This window comes from Polypterus senegalus, chromosome 11, assembly GCF_016835505.1.
Source record: "Polypterus senegalus isolate Bchr_013 chromosome 11, ASM1683550v1, whole genome shotgun sequence".
Lineage (NCBI taxonomy): Eukaryota > Metazoa > Chordata > Cladistia > Polypteriformes > Polypteridae > Polypterus > Polypterus senegalus.
This window is the reverse complement of record NC_053164.1, coordinates 149,191,652-149,218,528: the sequence shown is the minus strand read 5'-3', so window position 1 is coordinate 149,218,528 and position 26,877 is coordinate 149,191,652. Positions and strand designations below refer to the sequence as shown.

At 39.9% G+C, this 26,877-nt stretch overlaps 1 protein-coding gene across 1 annotated transcript; it reads left to right on the top strand.

Moving 5' to 3' along the window:
* The first annotated feature begins 516 nt into the window (after window positions 1-516).
* Window positions 517-16,645, top strand: selenoo1 (selenoprotein O1). Its single transcript, XM_039769824.1, has 9 exons — window positions 517-1,528; window positions 4,834-5,037; window positions 5,113-5,293; window positions 7,947-8,077; window positions 8,324-8,601; window positions 9,358-9,508; window positions 12,000-12,185; window positions 14,120-14,276; window positions 14,411-16,645. Exons 1-9 carry the CDS (start codon window positions 999-1,001, stop codon window positions 14,624-14,626), a joined length of 2,034 nt encoding a protein of 677 aa, XP_039625758.1. The 5' UTR covers window positions 517-998; the 3' UTR covers window positions 14,627-16,645.
* Window positions 16,646-26,877: the final 10,232 nt, after the last annotated feature.

The window sequence follows — 26,877 nt, the reverse complement described above, 5'->3', positions numbered from 1 at the left end:
AACATCCATCCACAACCCAAGCCCCTGAACATTCAAAGTACATTATGTGCACAAGCCTGCTGTGCCACCAGATCACACAGCTTCAAAATATCTATGGGGAATAACTGGATTAAAACTAAAAACAACCTTTATTTATAAGGATTCTCTTTGTGGACTGCACAATGTTATATATGTCACTGTGCCCTATAAACGTCAGGCGTTGCGTCCACCACGGTTGTTTCTTGCCTTACTACAGTTGCTGCTGCGATATTCACTGGTCTCCTCTGTGACCCTAAACCGGGCAGATTAATTTTCAACCTCAGCACATGCAGGGTTAAATGTATACCAGCGATTCCTGCTTACTTCTTGTCACTTGTTTGCACGTGTCCTTCAAAGGACGTCCAGAGACGGTGCATGCACAATGACGCCGACCACACATGCAAAGTAACTCAGTAAATTATTTGAAATAACTCGATACTATTTTCAAATAATTCAATACATTTTACGAAATAACTCAATCCTTTTTTCAGAACAACGCAATACATTTTGTAAGTGGCGGCAGTAAGCATTCGTACCTAAACGAAACCGTATTATGGGTACATTTCACACAAATGTTTGAAAGTTTAGTTTTTTTTTTGTCTTCACACAAACAACAATGTAATAAAATAGCAAGTAGTGTGGTGGAGGGAAAGATTGTCGTAACCTTCAAATTTCGCCTTGATGTGATTATGGACCAGTTAATTTAATGTGATTTTTCCGCTGAACGGTCTGCTCTAATGTAAGAATTCGCTCAACGTGCGTACGCGTCTGCAGTCTTCTCGATGCGGACCCTGCGGTGATGCTCTACAAATGCGAGATTCAGGAGTGAATTAAATGACGGTTAACAGTAAAATATTTTGTTAAAGAGAAATTGCTCTCTTCCATTTTAAATATCGCACTGATAAGCCTTCAGGCCTTCGAAGTCAAGTGTTTTGATCGCTCCTTTCCGCCCCCTCGCGACATCTCGGTGCTCCGTTCGCATGGCGGCTGTGCTGCGCAGTGCTTGTCGCTGCGTTTTTCGGCCTGCTCTTCACAGGCGCCTCGAAATGCAGGGCATGTGCACAGCGGCTGGCTCTTCTGTCCTCGATAAGCTTTCCTTCGATAATGTGGCGTTAAGGCGCTTGCCACTGGATACCTCCGATGAGCAGGGCTCCCGAATCGTCCACGGCGCCTGCTTCTCCCGCGTCAGACTGCAGCCAGTCCTCGGGCCTCGGCTGGTAGCGTTGTCCGGTCATGCGCTCTCTATGCTCGGGCTGGACGCCGACGCCGTGCGACAGGACCTGTTAGCCCCAGAGTACCTAAGTGGCTCCAGATTGCTGCCCGGCTCGGAGCCCGCGGCGCACTGCTACTGCGGTCACCAATTTGGTCAGTTCGCCGGGCAGCTGGGTGACGGAGCCGTGTGTTATCTGGGCGAAGTGCTGGCGCCAAGCACTGAGGGTGTCGGGGTGCCTAATCCCACGGGGCGATGGGAGATTCAACTAAAGGGATCGGGGCTGACGCCGTATTCCAGGTAAGCGAGCGCAGCTGAGGCAGGACTCAAAAGAGACCGGGGCTTGATTTAGCAATTAGGGTACTACAGAACAATTAATTGAGCATGGATAGTTAGTATCTGGGAACAACCTGACATTAACGTTGCTTTTAAAAATAAAGCGTATTGAAGTTTAGTGGCATTATCTTTATCCCCAGCAGATGGCGCTATCGGTCAAAAAGTATGTGGTAAACTCAGTTACACATGATGATGCTTTTGCTTCCTTTTGGTGTAGGGACTTTGACCTGCGATTACCAAAATCTCCTTTTCATTTTCCTTTCAGTTATGGTTGTATTGCAATCAACTATTTTTCTGATTTTTCTCTCGTATATTAAATATAAATATAGAGACTACAACTGGAACATCTATGGTGATCTAAAAGTATTGGCACTGCTGCTAAGAATAGATAAGAGATATACCAAGCACGTTGTTTCATTTGCAAATGGGACAGCCGTACTAAAACGTCTCTTTACATTAAAAAGAACAGGTCGCTCCGTAAGGATTTGGTTAGGCAGAAATTGTTGGACATAAACCACTTCCCAATCCAACTTAGATATTTTGCCTACTCTTCATATAAAACTTGGATTGCTGAAATATTTTGTGGAAGTGATGAACAAGGAAGGTGAAGGATTTTGATATTTGAGATAGGTGTTTCTGCAGATAACTGATTCTAAGATTATGGAAGGCATTTCTCGTGGTCCACAAATCAGACACATCATCAATGACAAGCAGCTCAAAGATTTGCTAGTGAGGCTGGAGAAAACTGCATGAAGACATTCATAGATGTTATTGTAGAATTTCTTACCAACTAAAGAGCACCAAACTGCGCCCAGCTGGTTGACAACATACATAAGTCAAGCGTACAAAACCATGAAGTGCTGCATATCACTAAAGATTAATTTTCTGTATTTACACTTGGGGGAACACAAATTCTAGCAACCATCTCTTCTTCAGGTGTTAAATACAGTGAAGTTCTGTATTTTAATATGTTTTATTTACCATGCTGCTGGTGAGTTTTTTTTTTTTTTTGCATGTTGGTTGGACTTTCAAATAGGAGTTTCACCATACTCCATTAATGTGACAGTACAATGCTACTATTACTACTGCTGACAGACTGACAGAAGATGTTGGTGTCTCAATTCTGGTGGCACCTGTTGACCATCTGTAAAACATTTACATTATAGGGTAGCAAGAATGATAATTTTTAAAATGGTTCTGATTTTCCTAGATATTAATGTAATGCCATTAGCTGCCATTCAAACAAATTACATTTGGAATACTAAAGGCTGCCCATGCAAATCATACAAGGTAGCTTAAACACTAGTCTGAGAAACTGAAAGGCAATCTAGCAGTCCTACAGTTATGATCAGAGTCATTTTTACATTTGTTTAAGGGACTGCCCTTTATAGGATTAAAGAAATTTGGATTTACAAAGATGAGACAAATGTCATTTGCTTCTTCAGACTGGCGACTTTACATTTTCCTGGTATGAGTACATGTGGATATGTGCAGTCAAACTTTTTAGAACACCCTTGTTTTTCCAGTTTTACGTTTTTAAGCAGTTAAAGTCCAGCGAATAAACTGAAATAGGACAGTTAAAAAAAATCTTTAGGTCACCAAAAACTGAAAAATAATATAATTTTCAGAGTTATACAAAAAGTGCTTTTTCAGGGAACAAGTAATAGGGTAACAAAAGATTGGAAGTTAAGCCTTCATAATTTGATACATACAGTTCCTACAGGTGTCCTAACTTTTGGTGATTACCTACAAATCCTCTGTCTTTATAAAAGAAGCGTGCAACAAACTGTGTTGCTACACCCTCTGAGGGATTATGTGTACAACATTATGTATGATATGGCCATCATCATGATGAGAAAAAGGCAATTAACAAAGGAAGATAGACCAACCACTATAACTGTAAAAAGTAGTTGTCTTTCCTTTAGAGAAAATGCAAAGAAAGTCAAAGTGTTGGTGAGTACAGTTTCCTACACCATCAAAAGGAACTTGGAAACTGGTGGAAACTCTGTTGTTCATATTATGGCATAGGTTAGTAAATCATTAGTCATATCTTCAAAAGTCCTGCACCATACACGAAATGAGAAGCATCATAGATAATACATTCAGTCCTCTGTCATTTAGGCATTTTTATCTGTAATGCCTAGACTGATGCCCATTGTCAATGTTTCTATACAAACTACCCCATTGTAATGTATATGGCAGAGGCCTTTGAGACAACCACCATGAAGTACTCTGTCTGGTCTCTGTAACATGTCTATCTTTTGTGTTACTTTTTTCCACTCCACTCCTGCTTACATGTACCCACTAGCTCTGCCCATTTGTTTCTCTCATGACTTCTTAAAACTGTAAGCCCATCTTTCATCAATCCATCTTGGCATTAGGCAGGAGAACCCAGCCCCTTAGTTCTGAGCTATCAGTCTCCCTGCACTACACTACCTTGAAGGCTAAAACTCCCCAGCACTGAATGTAAATGGTAGTATTTTCACATAGTAAAACACTATGTGGTAATTTTAACTTATAAATTAAACAAATAAGAAGGAGTTGGCAGGAAGTCCACCATGTCCTTGTCTTTGGCAGAGTGCTTCTCATTCTCAAACCCTTTGAAAGCCAATTTTGTAGAGGGTAGAAGGTACAACCCTGAAAGAACTCTGAGCCCTAGTACCTTACAGGCATTTCATTTAAATCACTGGGCCTGGAGAACATTGGAACACTTGTGGGTGCTGTGGCCTGGGTTGTTTTTATAGAGCAGAGTTGAGTTTGTGGTTGGCCTGCCAGTACTCTGTTTGCCTAGAGTTTGGGTGGCAGCCCTTGCAGCGGGGTTGTGATGACAGGAGTTTTATTGGTGGGTTATGGGCAGTGGAGGTGAGTTTTTGGAATATGCTTGGATCGGTCAGTGAGCAAGCCACAGAGCTGCATTTAGTCACATCCTTAGATGCAGTATGGTTTTGTTTTTGCTTTTACCTTTTGATTTGACCTCACTCCCATTACATTGGTGCAGTACAATTCAGATGCCTGTTTTTAAATTCAGCTCAATGGCAGTTTTTGTTATTTGTAAATTATCATACAGTGGAGCAGTGATGGGACTGAAACTGGCATCCTGATCTGCCACTGCTAATCTATATGGACAAAAACACACTGAGTGGTGCATGTACAGTATGCAGCAGTCTTGCTATTAATGCCCATGTTCAATCTGGTGTCCTGGCTCTGTGGGCAAATACTTTCATTTACATTCTACATCATATACTCAACCTTTCTGTTCTTCCTGGCAGACATGCTGATGGCAGGAAAGTGCTGCGTTCCAGTGTGCGGGAGTTCCTGGCCAGTGAAGCTCTCTTCCACCTGGGCATACCAACAACACGGGCAGGTTCTTGTGTGACATCAGACTCTCGGGTGCTAAGGGATGTGTACTATGATGGGCAAGTAAGCAATGAGAGGTGTACGGTGGTCCTGCGAATTGCCCCCTCCTTCATCCGGTAAGTTCCCTTGACACTAGTGTGTCCTCAGCAGACTGACATAGCCGCTCACTGCTCCCCCCCGTCCCTTCACAGGTTTGGATCTTTTGAGATCTTTAAAGCAGAAGATGAGATGACAGGACGCCAGGGTCCAAGTGCTGGCCTCGATGACCTACGCACTCAGCTGCTAGACTATGTGATTGACACCTTTTATCCTGAGCTGCAGCAGGCCCATCCTGATGACCGGGTCCAGAGGAACAGTGCATTTTTCAGAGAGGTCTCTGTCCACCTTTTGGTCACTATTCTTTCCATACCCCATCAATATGCCCATAAAATTTGCTTTGCCACACATTGTGACTCAGTAACATGCCATCAGTGGCAAGCATCAGATTAGGCACTCTCTCTTTCTTACTCTGAATTTGTGTGTTTACATGCATACACAAAATCTGGAAAAGGTGAGTAACCCAGTTTAGATAGAAACCTGTTCAGTTCACATGCACAAGTACCTTTCTGGAGTTCTGCTTTGGCAAAATGCTCCAATGTCATTAAACTGAGCAAAAAAAGAGTTAGATGTCATCATTGACCACCATGAATCCAAAACAAAAATTGAGCCTGTGTCTCCTGAGCAATGTGGAAAATGTCATTTTTAAAAGTAGCTTATTACATAACACATTACTTACAAAAAAGTTAACCAAATATGTTATACTAGCTGTGGTTACCATCTGAGATCGGTTGAAGTCTAAGTAATCAACGTAGACCTCAGCATTAAGGTTTGCAGAGCACCATCTATTGCAGAGGTGTCGAACTCTGGGCCTGGAGGGCCGCAGTGGCTGCAGGTTTTCATTCTAACCCTTTTCCTAATCAGTGTCCAGTTTCCACTGGTAAATAAGTTCCTTTCCCTTCATTTTAATAGCCCTGTTTTTATGGATTCAGTCCTCTGAATTGATTATTTTCTTCATTAATTGACTGCCAAGCAAAAATGAGATGGAAACAAGTCAACAGATCACCAGCTAAACAGGAGCTTCAAACTCAAGCTAATTTCACTCCAACCAGTTTCTTAATGAGAAGCTGATTCTTGCTGTTAATTAAACCTGTTATTTAATTCCATGGCTTGTTGCTGCTCTCATTCTGCCACAGCAGATACTTACAAAAATGCTGATTTTCTGTTTTTTTTAGAACATCATCAAAATGTTTTGGTGACCTGAGAGATCAACCTTACCGAGACCATCACCTTTCTTTATTTTCAGATATTGTGTGATGGGTACAGGTGAGCTGCTCATGTGGCCACTCGTTTTTTGTCTCATTATTGTTTGGCTGCTAATTAAGGAAAAAGAAACAATTAAACGGCCTGAGTCATGTCAATTGAAATTAAAGCAAAAGAAGTTAATTAGCAGCAAAAACTGGTCACTAATGGAGAAGATGGTTAGAATGAAAACCTGCAGCCACTGTGGCCCTCTGGGGCCGGAGTTTGACACCCCTGATCTATTGCAATATACTTTTTAATGTCTGCAATAATAAAAACTTTTGCATTTGTATTTGCAACAGATGGCACATCACAAACATTTGTGGTAATAAAATGCATTAAAGGTTTGTGATGCATTTTCTGTTGGAATGACAAATGCAATGCTTATGTCTCTGTTATATACAATTTGACATGGGATTTGTAAAAGCAGTATTAATGTTTGTGAAGCTCCATCTGTTGGAATGATGGAGACATAGCAACCTGAAAATTACACAGACACTTGTCGTTTTATTAAGGTGAATAGTTATTTATTATTAAATATAATGCATTGCAAACCTGCAGGGCAAAACCTGGGAGTTGGTGACAGAATTGGCACTTCAGCCACCATAAAAAAACCTCACACTGGTTCAATTCCATCTGAGGTGTCATGGCTGCACTCGGGTCCTGGTTGGTTTGTTATGTGGTGGGTGCGGCAATGCACTGTATCAGCGCATGCTCCTAACACCACCACCAAACATTGTGTTAAATTTTCTTCTTTTGTATGAAATGAGAAATCAAGCAAAATGACACCTTTTTATTGGCTAACTAAAAAGGTTACAATATGCAGGCTTTTGATGCAGCTCAGGCCCCGTCTTCAGGCAAGAAACTGCTCAACTGAGTCTTGTACCCAGTGCTACTGGGATCATAACAATGCCGGTATTTTATCTTCTATAAAATAAGTATTGCATAAGATGTCTTGTTACTTTAAAAAGTACCCGGACTACGTAACACACATTACTGTTAATGCACTACCCAGCGTTGCGCCAGAGATTGTGCTGTTGAGTTTATCAATGTATGTTAAGTTAATCAACATAAATTTAGTGATCTGTGAAATATTGAAACAGATTGTTTCCATCAGGAGAAGCAATAATGTGATTGCCTGAGCATTTGTTTCAGGAAGTTTACCTTGTGGACGCTTCCACCATTTCCCATCAGTGGCTGCTGTAGGTATGTACGAAGCGCACGAATAAGCAGGTGAATGGAGTACAACAGACATGCACAGACTTCAAAATCCTTAACTGTAGCAATGTTGTTTGTTTAGTGTGTACATGGCCACAAAACTGGGTTACTTCTGGCAAAATATACGTGTGTTAACCCAGTTTCTCAGAGACCAATATCCTGGACTTTCTAAGCAGAATAAGGGTATACATGGCATTATTGAAAGTGGATTTCTGTAAATAAAAAGGTTATTAAAGTGAATGAATCTCATGGGATTCTCCATTTTTTCATTCCCATTTTGTCTCCTATTCTTTTTTGGGCACTTGTGGCCATCACCAGGTAACACATGCAGGCTCTGCAGATCTCTTTCTGTGGTTCTCTCACTGGATGCTGGTGGCCTTGTTTGCCATGGCAGTATTGTTAAGGCAGGTGTTCGCCTCAGTCAGCTACGCTATGAGTGTTCAGCTATTGAATGCTGTGTTTATTCCAGGTTGTCCAGAGAACTGCTCGATTGGTTGCACTGTGGCAGTGCATGGGCTTCTGCCATGGTGTGCTGAACACGGACAACATGAGCATCCTTGGGCTGACCATTGACTATGGCCCCTATGGCTTCATGGACAGGTAAGGAAAATTTTGGTCAATTTGTATGACAGACACGTAAGAATAGAGAGTTTATTAAATAAGCCCTGCAAAATCGGTGAAAGTGTCACATGATGGGGTGTAGATTAGAGCACTAAAAATTAGTTGTTTGTTCCTGTACTGCTTGTTTATTAAAGTATGTCTTTCCCAGATTGTTGCCCTGACATTACTGTCACTGCAGTCTGGAGGTATCATCATTGGATAATGGTTCCTTTCTGTCTCTTAAAGGTTTGACCCAGACTTTATATGCAATGCCTCAGACACAGGCGGGCGCTACTCATACAGAGCACAGCCATCTGTGTGCCGCTGGAATCTGCTGAAACTGGCAGAGGCCCTGGTGCCCGACTTACCCCTTGAGGCAAGCCGAGCAGTGCTGGATGAGTTTGACGCAGAGTTTGATGACTGCTACTTGACAATCATGCGGAAGAAATTGGGGCTGTTGAGACAGCAAGTTCCAGAGGACAAGATGCTGGTGACTCAGCTTCTGGAGACCATGCACAATACAGGTGAGTGGACATTAGCCATTCCTATAGGCACACCCTTAAAACCTGGACAACTACCACCATCATAGTGAGGAGAGAGATGCTATGTGTATACTGTTACATGGAAGAGCATATTGCCATCCACACAGAAAATTACTTACATGTGTGGAGGATTTGCATGTGTACACTGCATAGTATCATGCCAATGGAAGATATCGCCTATTTTGATGGATAAGCCATCACTGATAATTTTTAATAATATTGCTCACCATCTTTCACTACTACCAATCCATTAGCCAAAAGCAAAAATGGTTTTAAAACAAAAGCAGGTGTTTTTAAACAACCACCATTTGCTTTGTCTTCTAAGAAAGAGAAGGAAAAAGAACTCTTTTTGACCCAGTAGCTAATCAGGGCTTCTAACAGTGAAGGGTGTCTGTTACAAAGCAGCCACAGTAATAGCCTGCCTCTCTTAGCCTTGCTATTGTTATTGCTGATTTTTTTTTTTTTAAATGACTATTGTTTTGTTCCTTGGTATTAGCACTTCTGTTATTGTGCTTATTACAGTTACATTTTCCTACAGGACCTCTACAATACAGCCACGTATCACTATAACTTTAAACCGCACTACCACAATAATAAAATCCCCACAACCTTAACCCAAAGGTAAATCAAGCACTCACACCGGATGAACAGAAAAACAATACCAGACACTGCAAGGTGACAGGCCTGTCTATGTAACCACAATGCCTCCAGAGTTTGCCGCTTTTGTCCATTCTGCAGGTTCGGACTTTACAAACACCTTCCGGCTTTTGAGTGGAATTTCTCACTCGTACCTTGGTGATACAGAAGAGGATGTATTGCAGAACATTGTGAACCAATGTGCTTCCCTTGAGGAGTTAAAAGTAGCTCACCGGCCCAGGATGGAACCTCGGTAAGACAATGCTAGACTGTTTAAACATACAAAAAAATGAAAGTGTGTATGGGTATACTGTATGTATGTATATATACATAATATATACATAATAAGGCTGTCAAATTATGCCAAAATGTGACTTTGAATGCTTCTTTATTAATACTATTGTTTTTTTTTTTTTTACTCACGGTGCTTCTGCCAAGCATGCAGCACATATGACTCGTGCACTGACACTCCTTCACAAAAAAAGGGTTTTCTGTGCATGGAAAGTGATATGATCAAAGAGAAAAGTGGAATTGGGACACTTAATATGCCTGTAATACATATGTGAAACCCATACAAAATTGCTCTTGATTACTTAAACACATTAAATGCAAACATTACTTTAGACCCTTGGCTCAAGCCCCCCACTTTTTTTTTTTTTTTGTGTGTGTGTTTTTGGTCCTTGATGAGCATGGCTGTACATGTTTTGCATCCAATGTTTTATATAAGCGTCACAGCAAGTCTTTTTATGTTTTACAAAAGGAAATACTGTATGTCCTAAATGTTGCATTATAATGATTTTTAAGCATTGCCTTTTCATTTTGTATTTGGCAAGCACTTTCATTAATTAAAGCTTCTACTACTAAGCAAAAACAAAAAAAAAACTACATGGCAAAATTTTAAAATAAGTTGCAAGACGCGTTTACAGTCGACCCTTGACATACGACCGGCCTGACAGGCGAACAACTTGATTTACGACCAAAATTTTTGTTTTGATTTACGACCAACATCTTGCGTTACGACCCGAAAGCAGTCACGTGTATCCGTTTGTGCGACTGTAAACGTCAGTCGGAGCCCAGATACATGTGTTTGTGGACGTAATTTCGGTCAGTGCAGTGATTTATCTATATATATAATTCACTAAGACCATGGCAAGCAAGACGCATAATTGCTAAGGAAGGAAGAGAAGGTAACGAAGGTAAAGAAAGCGATTTTTAAGTGATGTTAGCAACATGGCCAGCTTTGAACTGAGTGCTCGACTACTGTCATTATTAACTTGAGAAACAGCAATCACAATCGAAACGAAGAAGGAAATTGTGCGGAAATATGAGAGTGGCGTTCGTGACCGATCTCGCTAATATGTACAGCATGTCAAAATCCACCATCTCGACAATTTTACAAAGAAAAGATTTGCATAAGGAGGCTCCTTCTAAACCATAACCACCTTCCATTTCATTCTCCTCCTCCTCCCTTCCTGCAGCCCAAAGATGTCAAATTAAATGGTGAGTACAGTATGAAATTGTTGTTTATGGTAGGCTAGGCACTTTTTATAACTTTTTGGTTAGTACATTAGACAAATTATTGGTGTTTTGGTAAATTATGCGTATTATACAACCCTTTTTTATTATGAAAAGGTTAAATAAGTGTTGCTGTGGGAGGTTCAGAGCGCATTATGGGTATTTCCATTATTTCTTATGGGAAAAATAGTCTTGACTTACAACCAGCCCTCGCGAACGAATTGAGTTCGTAAGTCAAGGGTCCACTGTATATATAAAAAAAACTAAACTGGGATTATTTTTCTGCCTTTATAGATTTAGCAGAAATATAACAAATGAAACCTAAATATTTACTTTTCATTATGCCTTTATTTTAGAAATTGTGTGTCAAGCCAGCAGCCTCCAAAAGACGAGTGTTGGTTGAGGTAGTTTCCCATTATGTTTAATGAGAAAAGAATCCAGCTACAATAGCTATCTTAGCTACAATAAATGGTTAAATGTTTTAATATAAAACAACAAGTAATCAGGGATCTTAGGTTCAAGAGTGAAATGGAGCCGATTGAAGCAAAATGTATTTTATGGCGGTGGATAAGTGTTTAAAATCTGTTGTAAGTAAACGCAGTAATCAAAAAGCATAGCAGTGTGGTGGAAAAATCTGTCCCTTTTACAAAAAATGATACAAACTAACAATTAAAAATGATCAAAACACTGGAAGTGATGTGCAAAACACATACAGAACTATTGCAGCATAATGTGTCTGGAGTAACATGATGCAGGGATTAGTGCAAGATAAAAAAAATTCTTTTACATTCAAATATCACAGTTTGCCTTTGAATAAGGATTTTTTCATATAAATTCAAATTATATTAAAATAGTGAGGTTAGGTCTAACATCCTATTAATATCTATCTGCTATATAATAAAACACTTAAGTTCTGTGTGTCCAGTCTCTCAGAGCAATCTGATTGGTCAGTTTGGCTTTGGTGATGCGACAAAAGAGAAAGTGTGAGTGTGTGACACTTTAGGGGGAGTAAAGGTGCATTCTGAGAAACTCACCTTCAAAGATGGAAATTTTAAAACTGCAACTGCAAAAATAGCAAATTTTTAATAATTATTCCATTAAATGTCTTTGACAGGTACCATGGCTAGCATATGCATATTTAAACAATATACTGTATTTATGAAATAATTACTCATTAAAACTATCTAGCTCCTTGAAAGTTGTTTCCTTACATTGTTTTGATCTCATAGGGAACTCTCCATGATGCTCACTCTTGCCCAGGCCAATCCAGTGCTTTTTCAGTTTTTGAACAGCAGGAAACCAGTCATGCAGGAACTGGAGCGTGTGGAACGTTACAGAGAACTGTCTCAACAATCGGAGAGCGACTATCTGGACAAACAGCGAGCCCTCTGGGTCAAGTGGCTGGACAAATACAGGTAAGGGCAGGTCAGTCTGTGTCTTATCTGTTTGTGAGGTCACAGCTATAACATCATGCGGGAACTGTGTTATGTAATCTATAGGCCATATTCCAATCCCGTTTTCTAGTAATTGGGTCCTCTTCCTCATTGCAAAGTAAAACCCTCCATTAGGTGTTTTTGAATAGACACCTGCCTGTTGGTGCACAATTGTTTACTATTCAGACATGGTTCATCCTGCTCACAAGTGGAAGCATAGGTTTGCTTACAGAAACTAATACAAAAGCAATTTCATTTGCAGCAATACTTTTGGCAAGTGGCATATACCGTTTACTGCTAAAGTTATCACCCTGTGGCGAGAAATATTTGTTTAGATAGATAGATAGATAGATAGATACTTTATTAATCCCAAGGGGAAATTCAGATAATCCAGCAGCAGTATACTGATACAAAGAAACAATATTAAATTAAATAGTAATAAAAATGAAAAAAATTAAAATAAAATTAATGTTAGCATTTACTCCCGGGTGGAATTGAAGAGTCGCATAGTGTGGGGGAGGAACGATCTCCTCAGTCTTGTCAGTGGAACAGGACAGTGACAAAAGTCTGTCACTGAAGCTACTCCTCTGCCTGGAGATGATCCTGTTAAGTGGATGCAGTGGATTCTTCATGATTGACAGGAGTTTGCTTAGTGCCCGTTGCTCTGCCACAGATGTTAAACTGTCCAACTTTAATCCTACAATAGAGCCTGCCTTCTTAACAAGTTTGTCCAGGCGTGAGGCGTCTTTCATCTTTATGCTTTATGCTCACCACCACGTAGAAGAGGGCACTCGCCACAACCGTCTGGTAGAACATCTGCAGCATCTTACTGCAGATGTTGAAGGATGCCAACCTTCTCAGAAAGTATAGTCTGCTCTGAGCTTTCTTACATAGAGCATCAGTATTGGCAGTCCAGTCCAATTTGTCATCCAGCTGCACTCCCAGATATTTATAGGTCTGCACCCTCTGCACACAGTCACCTCTGATGATCACAGGGTCCATGAGGGGCCTGGGCCTCTTAAAATCCACCACCAGCTCCTTGGTCTTGCTGGTGTTAAGGTGTAAGTGGTTTGAGTCGCACCATTTAACAAAGTCTTTGATTAACTTTCTGTACTCCTCCTCCTGCCCACTCCTGATGCAGCCCACAATAGCAGTGTCATCAGCGAACTTTTGCACGTGGCAGGACTCCGAGTCATATTGGAAGTCTGATGTATATAGACTGAACAGGACCGGAGAAAGTACAGTCCCCTGGTGCCCCTGTATTGCTGCACACAATGTCAGGCCTGCAGTTCCCAAGACACACATATTGAGGTCTGTCTGTAAGATAGTCCACAATCCATGCCACAAGGTGTGAATCTACTCCCATCTCAGTCAGCTTATCCCTAAGGACCAGAGGTTGGATGGTGTTGAAGGCACTAGAGAAGTCCAAAAACATAATTCTTACAGCACCACTGCCTCTGTCCAGGTGGGAGAGGGATCGATGGAGCATATAGATGATGGCATCCTCCGCTCCCACCTTCTCCTGGTATGAGAACTGCAGAGGGTCGAGGGCGTGACGTCAGAGCAACAGGCCGGGAGTCATTCAGCTCACTAGGACGTGATACCTTTGGGACAGGAGTGATACAAGATGTTTTCCAAAGCCTCGGGACTCTCCCCTGTTCCAGGCTCAGGTTGAAGATGCGCTGTAGAGGACTCCCCAGTTCCAACGCACAGGCCTTCAGCAATCGTGGCGATACACCATCTGGACCCGCTGCTTTGCTGGCACAAAGTCTTTTCAGCTCTCTGCTCACCTGGGCTGCTGTAATTGTGTAATTGTTTACACTGTCCTACATCCTTTTCTTTATGATGTTCAAAGATCAAATGAAACTGAAATCAAATGAGTATTCAGCTGACTCTCTCTGTATTTTTTCTTCTAGGAATCGCCTCTCTATGGAAGTTGAAGGAGCCACGGATATTGAGGCACTGGCCACTGAGCGACTGAATATAATGAAGAGCAGTAATCCCCGCGTTGTTCTCAGGAACTATATTGCTCAGAATGCCATTGACGCTGCAGAAAGGGGGGACTATAGTGAGGTCAGCATCAGCTGTCTCTATATGTGCAACTAAAACACAGTGTTTGTGAATGCGGTAGTCCTAGAGGACATTAGGGAATCACCAGGGTGCATGAGGGTATATCAAATATTTGTCTTACTCTTTCTTTTTTGCAGGTCAATCGTGTTTTAAGAGTTTTGGAGAATCCATTCTCAGATGAGGTGAACATACTTGATGATATCTACTCCACAGATCGGACAGTAGATGAGTCTGCAGAGCAGATGGCAAGTGAAGGCACAGCAGAAGAAGGAAGCCCATCAAGAGCATTTGTCCCCTATGACAGTAAACCTCCTAGCTGGGCAGTTGAGCTCTGTGTCACCTGATCCTCGTAGATTAGCAGGTACCTATGATGTATAATGAGTCTGTCACTCTGGAGCAGATCTTCTGCTCAACTATGATGACTGAAACACCAAGTCCTCATCATGGAGCTGTTTCTGTCTGAAGATGAATGACCACTCACTATCCTGGACTCTTCAAAGTAACTGTTTTCCTGAATCTTCTTTCTAAAAATACCACCTTGGCATGTGTGAAATGATTCTGGAAATACAATATATAATTGAACAAAGGGTAAGTTAGTGGGATTTATGACAATAAAAACTTTCAATGAAAATTTGACTATTTTGGCTGGCGTACGTTTAGTGGTTTGGATTGACCTAAGATTTTGGGCCAAAGGACGCTGAAGGTCCAGACTTATTGATGGGCTAAAATTAGGCAAACTGAAATGAGAAACACATCTATGTCAGAGACAATTGGTTTCCACTTACCCACTGGAGTTGTTTCCAGAATCAGTTTCATATGTGAATAATTTGCAAAATGTCTCGAAATAAATAGCAAATAAAGAAAAATACCAAAGAGAAACATATAACATTTAATATATAAATAGACAAAATTTTATTTAGGGAAACTCACTAGTTAAGTGAATGGATTGGCAGCCTGTCCAGGGTTTGTTCCTGCCTAGTAATACGTTATTATTATTATTATTATTATTATTTTGCACCCATTGCTAGCTGAGTTCAGCTCCAACATCTGCCTAAGGACCCTAATCTGGATGAAGCGAGCTAGAAAATGACATGACTAGTTAAATAAAACATAATTAAATGAACAAGAAAGGCTTATATATTAGAAGTTATTGTGAACATTGTCCCCTCATTCTGGAGAATGAACTGGTGATGTAAGCAAGTGGAGGTTTGTGTAGCAGCAGCTCCAGAAATGAACTGGTGCCCTTTTCAGGGCTGATTACTGCCTACTATTCAGTGCAGAATGTGACCTGCCAGGGCACCATATAGGAGGTTTTTTAGAAAATGCAGTACTACTAAAATTAGTTGAATTTCTATAATACATATTACTAGACACCACTGGAGTGGAGTAGTGACTTAATGTGAACTTTACTAATTGTATGGTCCGACTGCAGTGGTAAAATTGACGATTAGGTCACTTTCTGACAGCCATTTATGAATGGCAAGTTGCACTTTATATAGTTGGCTTCTGTTCTGAAGTCTTCCAATAATTTTTTTTTTATATATGCATTTTCAAAAATTGATATATTTTTACAAATGTTTTAGATACAAATTATTCATATTCTATTATAACATTTTATTTTTTAGAAGGTATTTTAGATGTGAGAAGGAGCCATTCAGTCTGTCTGGCTGCTTTGGTTGTCCCAGTATTTTATTTCAATGTAATTTAAAACTGTTGGGGTCTGTCCTTCAGATATCTGACTTGAAGCTAGGAAGGGTTCCTTCATACAAAAGGAGGAAACAACCATCTTCACTGTACTTCTCCTTAATTTCAGCTGGTATTCTTGACTGTGTGATACACAGTTTAAATGAATGGATTCTGCTGAACCAATTTATTTAATTCCTTTGAGAATTTTGAAGACATGGATTGTGTCAAAATGGAGCCATCTCTCTCAAGACTAACAAGTTTCATTAGGCATGCTCTTCAGTCCAGGAATGAATTTAGAAATTGTTTTTTGACATTATAGTGCTACTTTTTTTAGTAGTAATTGTAGTTTGTAGAGGTGGTGACCAGAATAGTAACTATCATATTTTAATATAAAAGAATGAGTGAAATATAAAACTACAATAATGCAGTTACTTTAGAAAAGAACCATACTTATGAGTTAAGCTGTACTTTTCAGCCAAGGGCCTGAATGATAGAGTACTAGAAGCTGTTTATGCTATTTTTCCACTAACTTCAGGAAGCAGGCTTTTCTCCACTCATGACATTTCATAGCTCTCCTGGTTTTTGCTCTGTATGTGAAACCTTTGTTGATGGGAATGTCTTCAACAGCCCTGGTCACTAGTTCCCATCTTTGTTTTTATGAAAATAAAGAAAATGTAGTCAAAGGATTTTAGTTTTTTGTTTCATTTTTTAACACACCCTTCGGGTGTTTGGATTCCCATAATACAGTATTGTAAAAACATAAAAACTAAATACCTATGAAATGTTTATTTTTTTAAAATATGTGGACATATCAAGATTTGATCTTCATTTAAGCAGCATCTTTACATAAAGGTGATGGATAAAAGTGTGACTTTGCTATAATGTAATCAACAGTTAAGGAACAGATATGCCATTTCTGTAGACGTGGAGAAAATCTTCCCCATTCCTCCATGCGGAGTATGATGTTTGAGGAGTGTTTTGTATGTCCAGCCCATTTCAAATCTGCCCAGAGTGTGTGCAGGGACATCATATACACTGCCCTCCATGATGTTTGGGACAAAGACACATCTTTTCTTGATTTATCTATCTTCTCCACAGTTTAAAACTACAAATCAAATAATTTGGACATGATTAAAGTGCAAATTGGAGACTTTTATTTAAGGGTATTTGAATACATTTCACTCTCAGCATGTAGAAATGGCAACATTATTTCTAAATGGTCCCACCATTTCAGGGCACTATAATGTTTGAGGGCATAACAATGTTTGGTGCATTAAAGCAGTCATATTTAGTAATTTGTCATATATCTCTTACATGCAATGACTGCTTGAAGTCTTCGATTCATATACACATACATCACCAGGGTGCTGAGGATCGTCTCTGGTGTTGCTCTGCCAAGCCTCTAATGTAGCCATCTTCAGGTCCTGCTTGTTTTGGGGACTTTTCCCTTTGAGTTTTGTGTTCAGCATATGAAGGCCATGCTCAATTGGATCTAAATCAGGTAACTGGCTTGGCCATTTTCTGTCTTGAACAATTGAAGAATTTTCCATCTTTATCTTGAACAAAATCATGTGTTGCCTTAGCAGTATGTTTGAGATCATTATCTTGTTGTAGGATGAAGCACTGTCCAATGAGTTTGGAAGCATTTACTGGAACATGAACAGATAAGATGTTTCTATACACCTCAGAATTCATTGTGCAACTGCCATCAGTAGTTATATCATCAATGCAGATAAGGTTTACAGTACATGTGGCAGCCATACATGCCCAAGCCTTAACTCCCCCACCACCATGTTTAACAGATGAGGTGATATGCTTTAGATCCTATGCAGTTCCTTTTCATCTCCACACTTTGCTCTTCCCATCACTCTGATATAGGTTCAACTTTCATCTGTCCACAACACCTTTTTCCAGAATTATGCAGGCCCTTTGAGGTATTTTTTCCAAGTTGTAGTCTGGCCATCCTGTTTTTTATGGCTGACTAGTGGTTTGCATCTTGCAGTGTGGCCTCTGTATTTCTGTCCATGAAATCTTCTACAGAAAGTAGTCTCTGACACATCCAAATCAGCATCCTGAAGACTGTTACTGATCTGTCAGACAGGTGTTTGGGGCTTTTTATTTGCTAGTGAAGATTCTTCTCTTTTTTTGTAATCAATTTTTATTGGATTTTAAAATTAGGAAAAAATAAAAGAACAAAATAAAAAACTTTTCTACATAAATTTGGACTCGTTATGAGATTGCAACAGCAGGACTTTCATCTGAAGAAAGTAAGCAATTCAGGGTTCTTCCATTGTGGAGCTATAAGGAACTTAGCTGCTACTGTGGCTAATGAAATAATGCACTGATCATGAACAGAGAAGGAAAAAGAAGAGAAATCTAAAAGAAAGTAGTGTAATAGGAGAGTAAGGTTATGAAAATATAAAAGATACAGAAGAGTGCAGAAGCAACTAATGCCCAAAGAACAACAACAGAGGAGCATTCTCAGAATGTGTACAGAAAGGTACCCTGTGCATTAAGGAAGCACTGGTGGCAGAGTGAATCAGGGGCTAGACCCATCAGGAAACACTTTTTTAAGCAAAACACACATTTTATATTGGATGTGTTGATGGTTTGAGTTCCTAGAGGAATTTTTAGTGGTTTTAGAAATTGTGTTCCAACACAATGGCATTGACAATGAAAGGGTGTTAATCCATTTCAGAGAGGCTGGGATAGGTATAGGTATGGAATCATGAAAGAAGGTGTATAGAGAGATGTGTTCTGTGGGAAACAAGGGCAGGAAATCTTACTGCACACATCCTGGGAATGGAATTAACCTGTAAATAGCAAAAAAGGAGGAGGTAGGTAATATTCTAGACAGTTGCGTTAGGTGATCCTAAGGCTTTACTGGTGTCTATAATGGTTTAATTCTTATTTCTCAGCCTTGTACTGGCTCCTTTGCCTTTCATTGGCACAGCTCTAATACTTATGTTGAACAATGGCAACTACAGACTCCAAAGGGTAGAAGCACACCGAAGTATGTTAGGCCTGCACTAATAAAGCAATGAAGCATGCCTGAGTAATCACAAACACCTATGACACCAATTGTCCCAATTATTATGGTGCCTGAAATTGGGGGGGAGGGGGGCATGTAGAACAACAAGTGTTGTCATTTCTACATGGTGTGATGAAAATGTATGAAAATACCCTTAAATGAAAGTCTGTGATGTCCACTTTAATCAGATCTGAACTGTTCGATTTGTAATTTTAAACTGTAGAGCAGAGGAGTCAATCAAGAAAGAATGTGCATTTGTCAAAAACATTATGGAGGATACTGTATTTGATGTATTATAAGTGAAACATACATTAATTTCCTCAGATCTTCATATAAAACTGGCAACTGACCTCCCCATGGCACTTTTCCTAGTCCAGCACCTTTGTAACACAAACCTTGAAAACACATCATAACATATCAGTACCCTTACTGACATTTTAATGGGTTTTGCCAGTTACTCATCTGGCACTGTGTAAATATATAACATTCTTCTTTGTACTCTGCCTTGAAGTAAAGAGGCAAATAAATCCTACAGCTACAACTACTATATTCTTGGGTACATTCTTATTTTCCATAGCATCAGAGAGAGGCAACATGTTACTTAGCACAGATTTATTACTGTGAAACCAAACAGGACTAAACAATTCCCCAAATAAGCAGTGAGAATACACACAGTGTGACGAAAAACAATTTTCCATCTTAAGCGAGATTAAATAAAATATCACATAACTCTTGATTCTTTTATGATCCACACAGTATTTCTCCGGTTCTATTCAGTCTATATACATCAGACTTCCAATACGACTCGGAGTCCTGCCACGTGCAAAAGTTCGCTGATGACACTGCTATTGTGGGCTGCATCAGGAGTGGGCAGGAGGAGGAGTATAGGAAGCTAATCAAAGACTTTGTTAAATGGTGCGACTCAAACCACTTACACCTGAACACCAGCAAGACCAAGGAGCTGGTGGTGGATTTTAGGAGGCCTAGGCCCCTCATGGACCCCGTGATCATCAGAGGAGACTGTGTGCAGAGGGTGCAGACCTATAAATATCTGGGAGTGCAGCTGGATGACAAATTGGACTGGACTGCCAATACTGATGCTCTATGTAAGAAAGCTCAGAGCAGACTATACTTTCTTAGAAGGTTTGCGTCCTTCAACATCTGCAATAAGTTGCTGCAGATGTTCTACCAGACGGTTGTGGCGAGTGCCCTCTTCTACGCGGTGGTGTGCTGGGGAGGCAGCATAAAGATAAAGGATGCCTCACGCCTGGACAAACTTGTTAAGAAGGCAGGCTCTATTGTAGGAGTAAAGTTGGACAGTTTAACATCTGTGGCAGAGTGACGGGCACTAAGCAAACTCCTATCAATCATGTAAAATCCACTGCATCCACTGAATAGTGTCATCTCCAGGCAGGGGAGTAGCTTCAGTGACAGACTTTTGTCACTGTCTTGCTCCACTGACAGACTGAGGAGATCGTTCCTCCTCCACACTATGCGACTCTTCAATTCCACCCGGGGGAGTAAATGCTAACATTACTCAGTTATTGTCTGCGTTTACATGCATTTTTATTACTATTTAATTTAATATTGTTTTTTGTATCAGTATACTGCTGCTGGATTATGTGAATTTCCTCTTGGGATTAATAAAGCATCTATCTATCTATTTCATTGGGTATGTGCATTTTTGCACAAAAGTCAGCATTAGTTGAATAAGTCACTAACTTTATTTTCCTATAATCAGCATCACTTAAGTTATCCATTTTAATATCCTTTTAAATGACATCAGCATTTCCAACACCAAAAGTCGACACTACTGTTCTTTCAAGCATTTCCATCATATTCTTCTGTCTTTAAACCATTTAATTTCAGTCAGTCATTTTCTAACCTGCTATATGCTAACATAGGGTCACGGGAACCATTTAATTTTCATTTCAGATACACATATTTTCTTATATGAGCCTGTGTGGATTTCCTTCTACATTCTAAAGACATGCAATTTAGATTAAAAGGCAGTTCTAAACAGGCCTGTCATGAAATTTGCTGATGATAAAATAAAATAATAAAAATAACTGTCATGTGGCTCTTCTTTTTGCTCAACATGAGACATGTTTAGTTTTTACCAATGAGAGCATTTTATTCCTACCAGTTTCATTATCTGTCACTTTACTCAGTTCCATATGTGTGCTTCTGGAACAACACAAAAAGGCCTGTGAATGACTGTATTCGGGCCTGGGGGGGCACTCAGGTTATTTCTAGGAATTGGGGTGAGAGATCTCGAAACAAAGATGACTTTTGTAGGCCCATAAGGTTCACCCCTCAATTTCAGACTTCTGGGCCTACAAACTGGCGAGGGACTTTAATAGGTTTGGTCACCAGTAGATGTAATGGCCCCCATCATCTTGTAGGTCTCATCTCTAAATCCTTATTTTACTTCAATTAAACCACTTGGTTCATACACCCTAACTGAACCTCAGAGACCAGAAAAAAGTCTGTTTCAGATTATTAATAAAGCTTTTCTGTTATTTTAACACAGCATAATATAATGAAAGTCTGTATTACATAAATACAATAATCCATTTTCTTTGCTAAGTAATACTTCTACAGCAAAGTTAAAATAATAAAACATGTCTTACAATTTCGTAGCCCTGTCCCAAAGGTTCACTTCTGTCTTCAGAGGTGTAATCTCTCCATATTCAACAATTCCCCAGGATACACATATAGTGTGCATCTCTGAAAAAGAATGCTACACATTTTTTAACACTTAGCCATATGTGAATTTCTGCCTGAAATACTCAGAAATCAAATCTTCACTTCCTGTTCATGCCCTGACTTCAATACAACAAATATCATAAACAAAATAAATGTTAATTAATTATAATGGGAGGGGGGCATGATAATCCCTATATTAAATAATGTTTATTAATGAATGCAAGGCACAAAAAAGAAACATCACTCTTGTGACTGTACGTATTTTGTCAAGGCCTGACAGAATTTCCCAATGATGTGGTTCAGAAGATGTTTTGTGAATTTAATGCTTTAGAGTTGGTGTGTCAAAGTCGGCCCCCTCGATTCCTTCCGATTTCTTCATTTGTAGCCAACAACTTATTAGGGATGGAGCCGAATACGATTTTTATTAATAAATATTTCGTAAGAATATTTTTAAAATTACATGTCTTCGGTAATAAAACTTTACATCCATCCATCCATTATACAACCCGCTAGCTTCATTTATTATCTTAATTTGTAGTGAACCAATGGCGAGCACGTACCTTCAGGAGGCACGAAAAAGGCACGTACAAGTTGCGTCATGCAAAGGTAAAAATCTGATCTTGTCAGCTGAGTTTAACGGAAATGTCCTCGTTTATGAGGTAATGACTGCCAATTCATGACGAGATCTGTTTGTGTCATATCGCGTTTTAAGTATCTGAGCCGCGGACGGCTTGCTCTTCGTCCTCGGCTCTCAGCAGTGACAAGTCAGCACCAACTGGAGTACTCTTGGGCCGACCCGCTGCTTAACCACCTCGCGCACACCTGCCTTTGAGAACGTCTCTTCTGATAGTGGCAATTGCTGTGTCCTCCGTCTGGTACCTTTGTGAGTTAGTAAAAAAAAAAAAAAAACCTTCGTAGTGAACTATTCTGGTCTGAGCAGGAGCGGCGTTTGGGGGTGGCAAGTGGGGTGACCGCCCTAGGCCACGTGCTAAAGGGGGCCCCGCTTTTGAGGTCAGCGTGACCCGTGCGAGCGGATTTGTCAAGTTATATTCTCCAATATTTGGATAAAGTCCGCGTGTTATCTTGCAAAAATGTAGCTAAATACTGTAATGAGAAAATCCAGTGTATGTTAACATTATTTTTATTAAATTCGCGCGCAACTTTCTACAGTCCACACATACCGGTAACAGCGTTTGAAGTAACCGGCCCCACGTGGGGGTTGGTCAGCCCTAGGGTCCGCACATCCCTAAGGCCGCCTCTGAGTCTGGGCGACAATGAGGGGTTTTAACATCGAGGAAGGACGTCTGTCACCCATACACGTAAACACTGGTGGCAGCCCACACACTTGAGCGCCGTTACGTGTGTAAGTTGATTGCAAGTACCAGATAACGTATAAACACGTCATTCTTGTGAAGAGACGAAATACTGTACAGTTTTTTTCTTTTTTTAGTAATCAAAAATAACTCTTACTGAGAAGCAGAGAAACATATTTAAAAGATAAGTGTAACAATTCTGTTTTGTTAACTGTAAATTTTAATAACACGATGGTGAAACAACGCCAATTCATACAGTATTGAGAAAATAATGTGTCCATGTTCGGAAGACCGCCGAGTGACATCAAATTTACAAGGCGGCATCAACTTTTCTAAATGATAAATTATTGTGGGTCGGGGACGGGACACGTTTTGACGGTTGCATTTCTAGACAGGTTAATTTACGTTGTATGCTAAGCGTGAATGTGTCGTCACTACTTTTAGATTAGAAACACAGAAATAAAACGACACAAAATTGTGTCCTGTCTCGTTTGGTGCTCCTTCTTTGTTGGGCCCAAGTAGATATGGCTGCAGACCGGAGTAAAATGGGCATGACAAATCATTTTCGACTTCAGCCAATCATATATTGAATTTGTGTACGTCAGTCACTAATCAGCCAATTGCAAATTTAAACGTTGCGATCAATCACCATTTTATTCAGCAAATCGCTAATCAGTGTTATTTGTCATTCATGTTCCACTTTAGCCAATTGCCTTATGGATACTTTAAAAGGAAGGTGGGAGTGATTTCTAAAGGTGGATGTTTAAGATAATTTCTAATGGTGGATGGTCAAGATAAAGTGACTGTAAGAGATGGAGTGTATATTCGTAAAATACATCTGTGACGGTAGTCTGCTAGTGCCAGTATCTTACACTATAGCATTCTGTTGTGCGTTATTAAGACTGCAGTGTATTTTTACCACCGTCGTTTATGATTAGCGGTTTTGAAAATAATGATCATAAAAATTTGGATATGAGATATTTATTGTTACTTAACATCATCTGAATATAATTTCAATGAACATATGAATACAAATTTGTGTCCACCTAATTTTAATGGGTTGACATACTCTAATTGATTAAGTCAGTCAGATTAAAACAAATATTTAACTGTTGTTGTTGACTCGATTGTCCAAATGAAATAGTCACTTATTTAACAAGTCACACTAAAGATGAGCTATATAATGTATTACAATTTTAAACTTTGAATAAATCGTCAGAGTTACATTTTTACTTCTATAATACACAACCTTAAAAATGTGTTTTATTACTTTTATTACTATTTATCAATGTTTATTTATGTATTCCTAATATTCCATTGGCCCCCCTTCTGCCTGCAGATCAACCTCTGTTCTTTGTTTGCTGATGTGTGTCAAATATTGGTATTCATGTCAGTTCTCAATATACCAGCAGCTCTAGTGAGTTTGTTGCCTGTAGATCTCGTATTCAAGTTTGTTTTTAGCTGTATTATTATTACAGAATATTACAATTCACATACTTGACACTCTCACGTTCATGTTTCAGGGAACAGACAACATTAACAAAACTGGCAATAAAATCGTGATCTGAAAGCATCCTTTGGCTGTCTCTGCAAGTTATCAATGTTAAATGTAAGAAACACAGCTAATAGTCACCTTTCAATCATTATTTTTATAATGAAATTTACTATGTTAAATGATCTGTGAAGAGCAAATATTAGTCCTTAAAAAGAGTAATAATTTTGAAGTTTTTGTGACTGTACACCTGTTAATCAGGCTATTCAATTATTTGACTTAAATTGACCTTTGTTACTTTTGGGATTTTTAATACCTCTTTAAGACCATCAAATACATGTTTATTATAATACATATTACTTATGCAAAAGTTACATTTAGAGAATAAAACTTGACAGATGTTTGTTTGTAGTTCATATATCATTTATCCTCCATTTGACTCCATCAGGTCCTAGTGATGTGCTGAACGCATCAGCCTGTGTTTAGTGTCTCTGAGATTGGAGAAGGAGGCCAGGAGTCCAACTGCATGGCAGGCACTGATGTGCTTCAGCATCATGACTGTTAACAAGATAGAGATGGCAGATAGTTCAGCTGGACACAATCCTATATGACTACACAAGCAAACAGCATATAAAGTATCTATCTATCTATCTATCTATCTATCTATCTATCTATCTATCTATCTATCTATCTATCTATCTATCTATCTATCAAGAGCACACAGAGTGGGTATACTCCAGTAGAACTGACCAGATGGCCCCGACATAACAACCTGTACAAGCTGTAAACGACTCCACCTTATTGGTCATTTTAGCACACACTGCACAGAGTCTGTCTAATCATAGCCATTAAATCATTCAATCTGAACAGCTGGGAATTAATTTTGGCAATGATATTTCCGGTAAGGCATTTTTTATTCTTGTTTGACATAGGATTATACTGAAAAACTGGTTTACATCAATGTACTCTTCTATAGGATAATTAGTATATATATATATATATAGGCGGCACGGTGGCGCAGTGGTAGCGCTGCTGCCTCGCAGTTAGGAGAACCAGGTTCGCTTCCTGGGTCCTCCCTGCATGGAGTTTGCATGTTCTCCCCGTGTCTGCGTGGGTTTCCTCCGGGTGCTCCGGTTTCCTCCCACAATCCAAAGACATGCGGGTTAGGTGGATTGGCGATTCTAAATTGGCCCTAGTGTGTGCTTGGTGTGTCCTGCGGTGGGTTGGCACCCTGCCCGGGATTGGTTCCTGCCTTGTGCCCTGTGTTGGCTGGGATTGGCTCCAGCAGACCCCCGTGACCCTGTATTCGGATTCAGCGGGTTAGAAAATGAATGGATGGATGGATATATATATATATATATATATATATATATATATATATATATATATATATATATACTAGGGGGTTCTGCCCCCTGCTCACTTCGCTCATCCACCCCCGGGTTTGGTTTACCGAATATACAATTTAAAGAGATGGTTATTTTCATGGGAATTGTTACATATTCATTATTTTCATTTTTGCTTTAAAACTTTTGTAAAAACAAAACCTGTCCTATATTTCAGGCCCAGGGCGTGGTTAAATGTTTCTCGCAGGACGTATAACGCTGCTCGTGTTGTGAAGGGGGGGCGGCTGAACGCACGCTAAAGAAATGCCTTCGGATCATCTGTTGTCTTTCTGCTGCTGCTGAGCTGTGTGTTCTTTTTGTTGTGCTGCATGTCGATCATTCAAAAGCATGTACTGCAGATGTCTTTTTGCCACTTCACGTCTCTGCCGCTCACGTTCTGAAGGGAGAGGGAAGCTGAATGCACGCTAAGGAGAAGCAGTCGGATTATCTGCTGGCTCCCTGCTGCTGCCAGCAAGCTGCATGTTCTGCTTGTTGCTTGTTGTTGTTTTAAGAGCTGGGAGCACTTGATGTTTGTCTGCCAAAAGCATTCAAACAACTGCTTGGTTAGATGTCCATGAACTTGTTTTAAATGTGGTGTGACTGCCTTGTCTTGCATGACATTAAAGTGTCTCTCGCACGGACGTCAAATTGTCTTTCGAGAAGATCACGTCTCGTCTCCCTAGTCTCCCTCCCAGGATTCAAGATTTTTTTTTATAATTGAGACACATATATAAACACAGACACATACTTAATGTTAAGACCTTAGAATAAAAAGGTTTTAGCTGTGAGTCGTGGTTTTAGAATACTGAGCTTCAAAAGTTTCCATTTATCAGGCATATACAATCCAGGAGACAGAGCTGGAGGTAGCAGAGTTAAAGATGCTAAGATTTTCATTGGGTGTGACGAGGATGAATAAGGTTAGAAATGAAAGGGTCAGGTCAAGTTGAACGGTTGGGAGGCAAAGTCAGAGAGGCGAGATTGCGTTGGT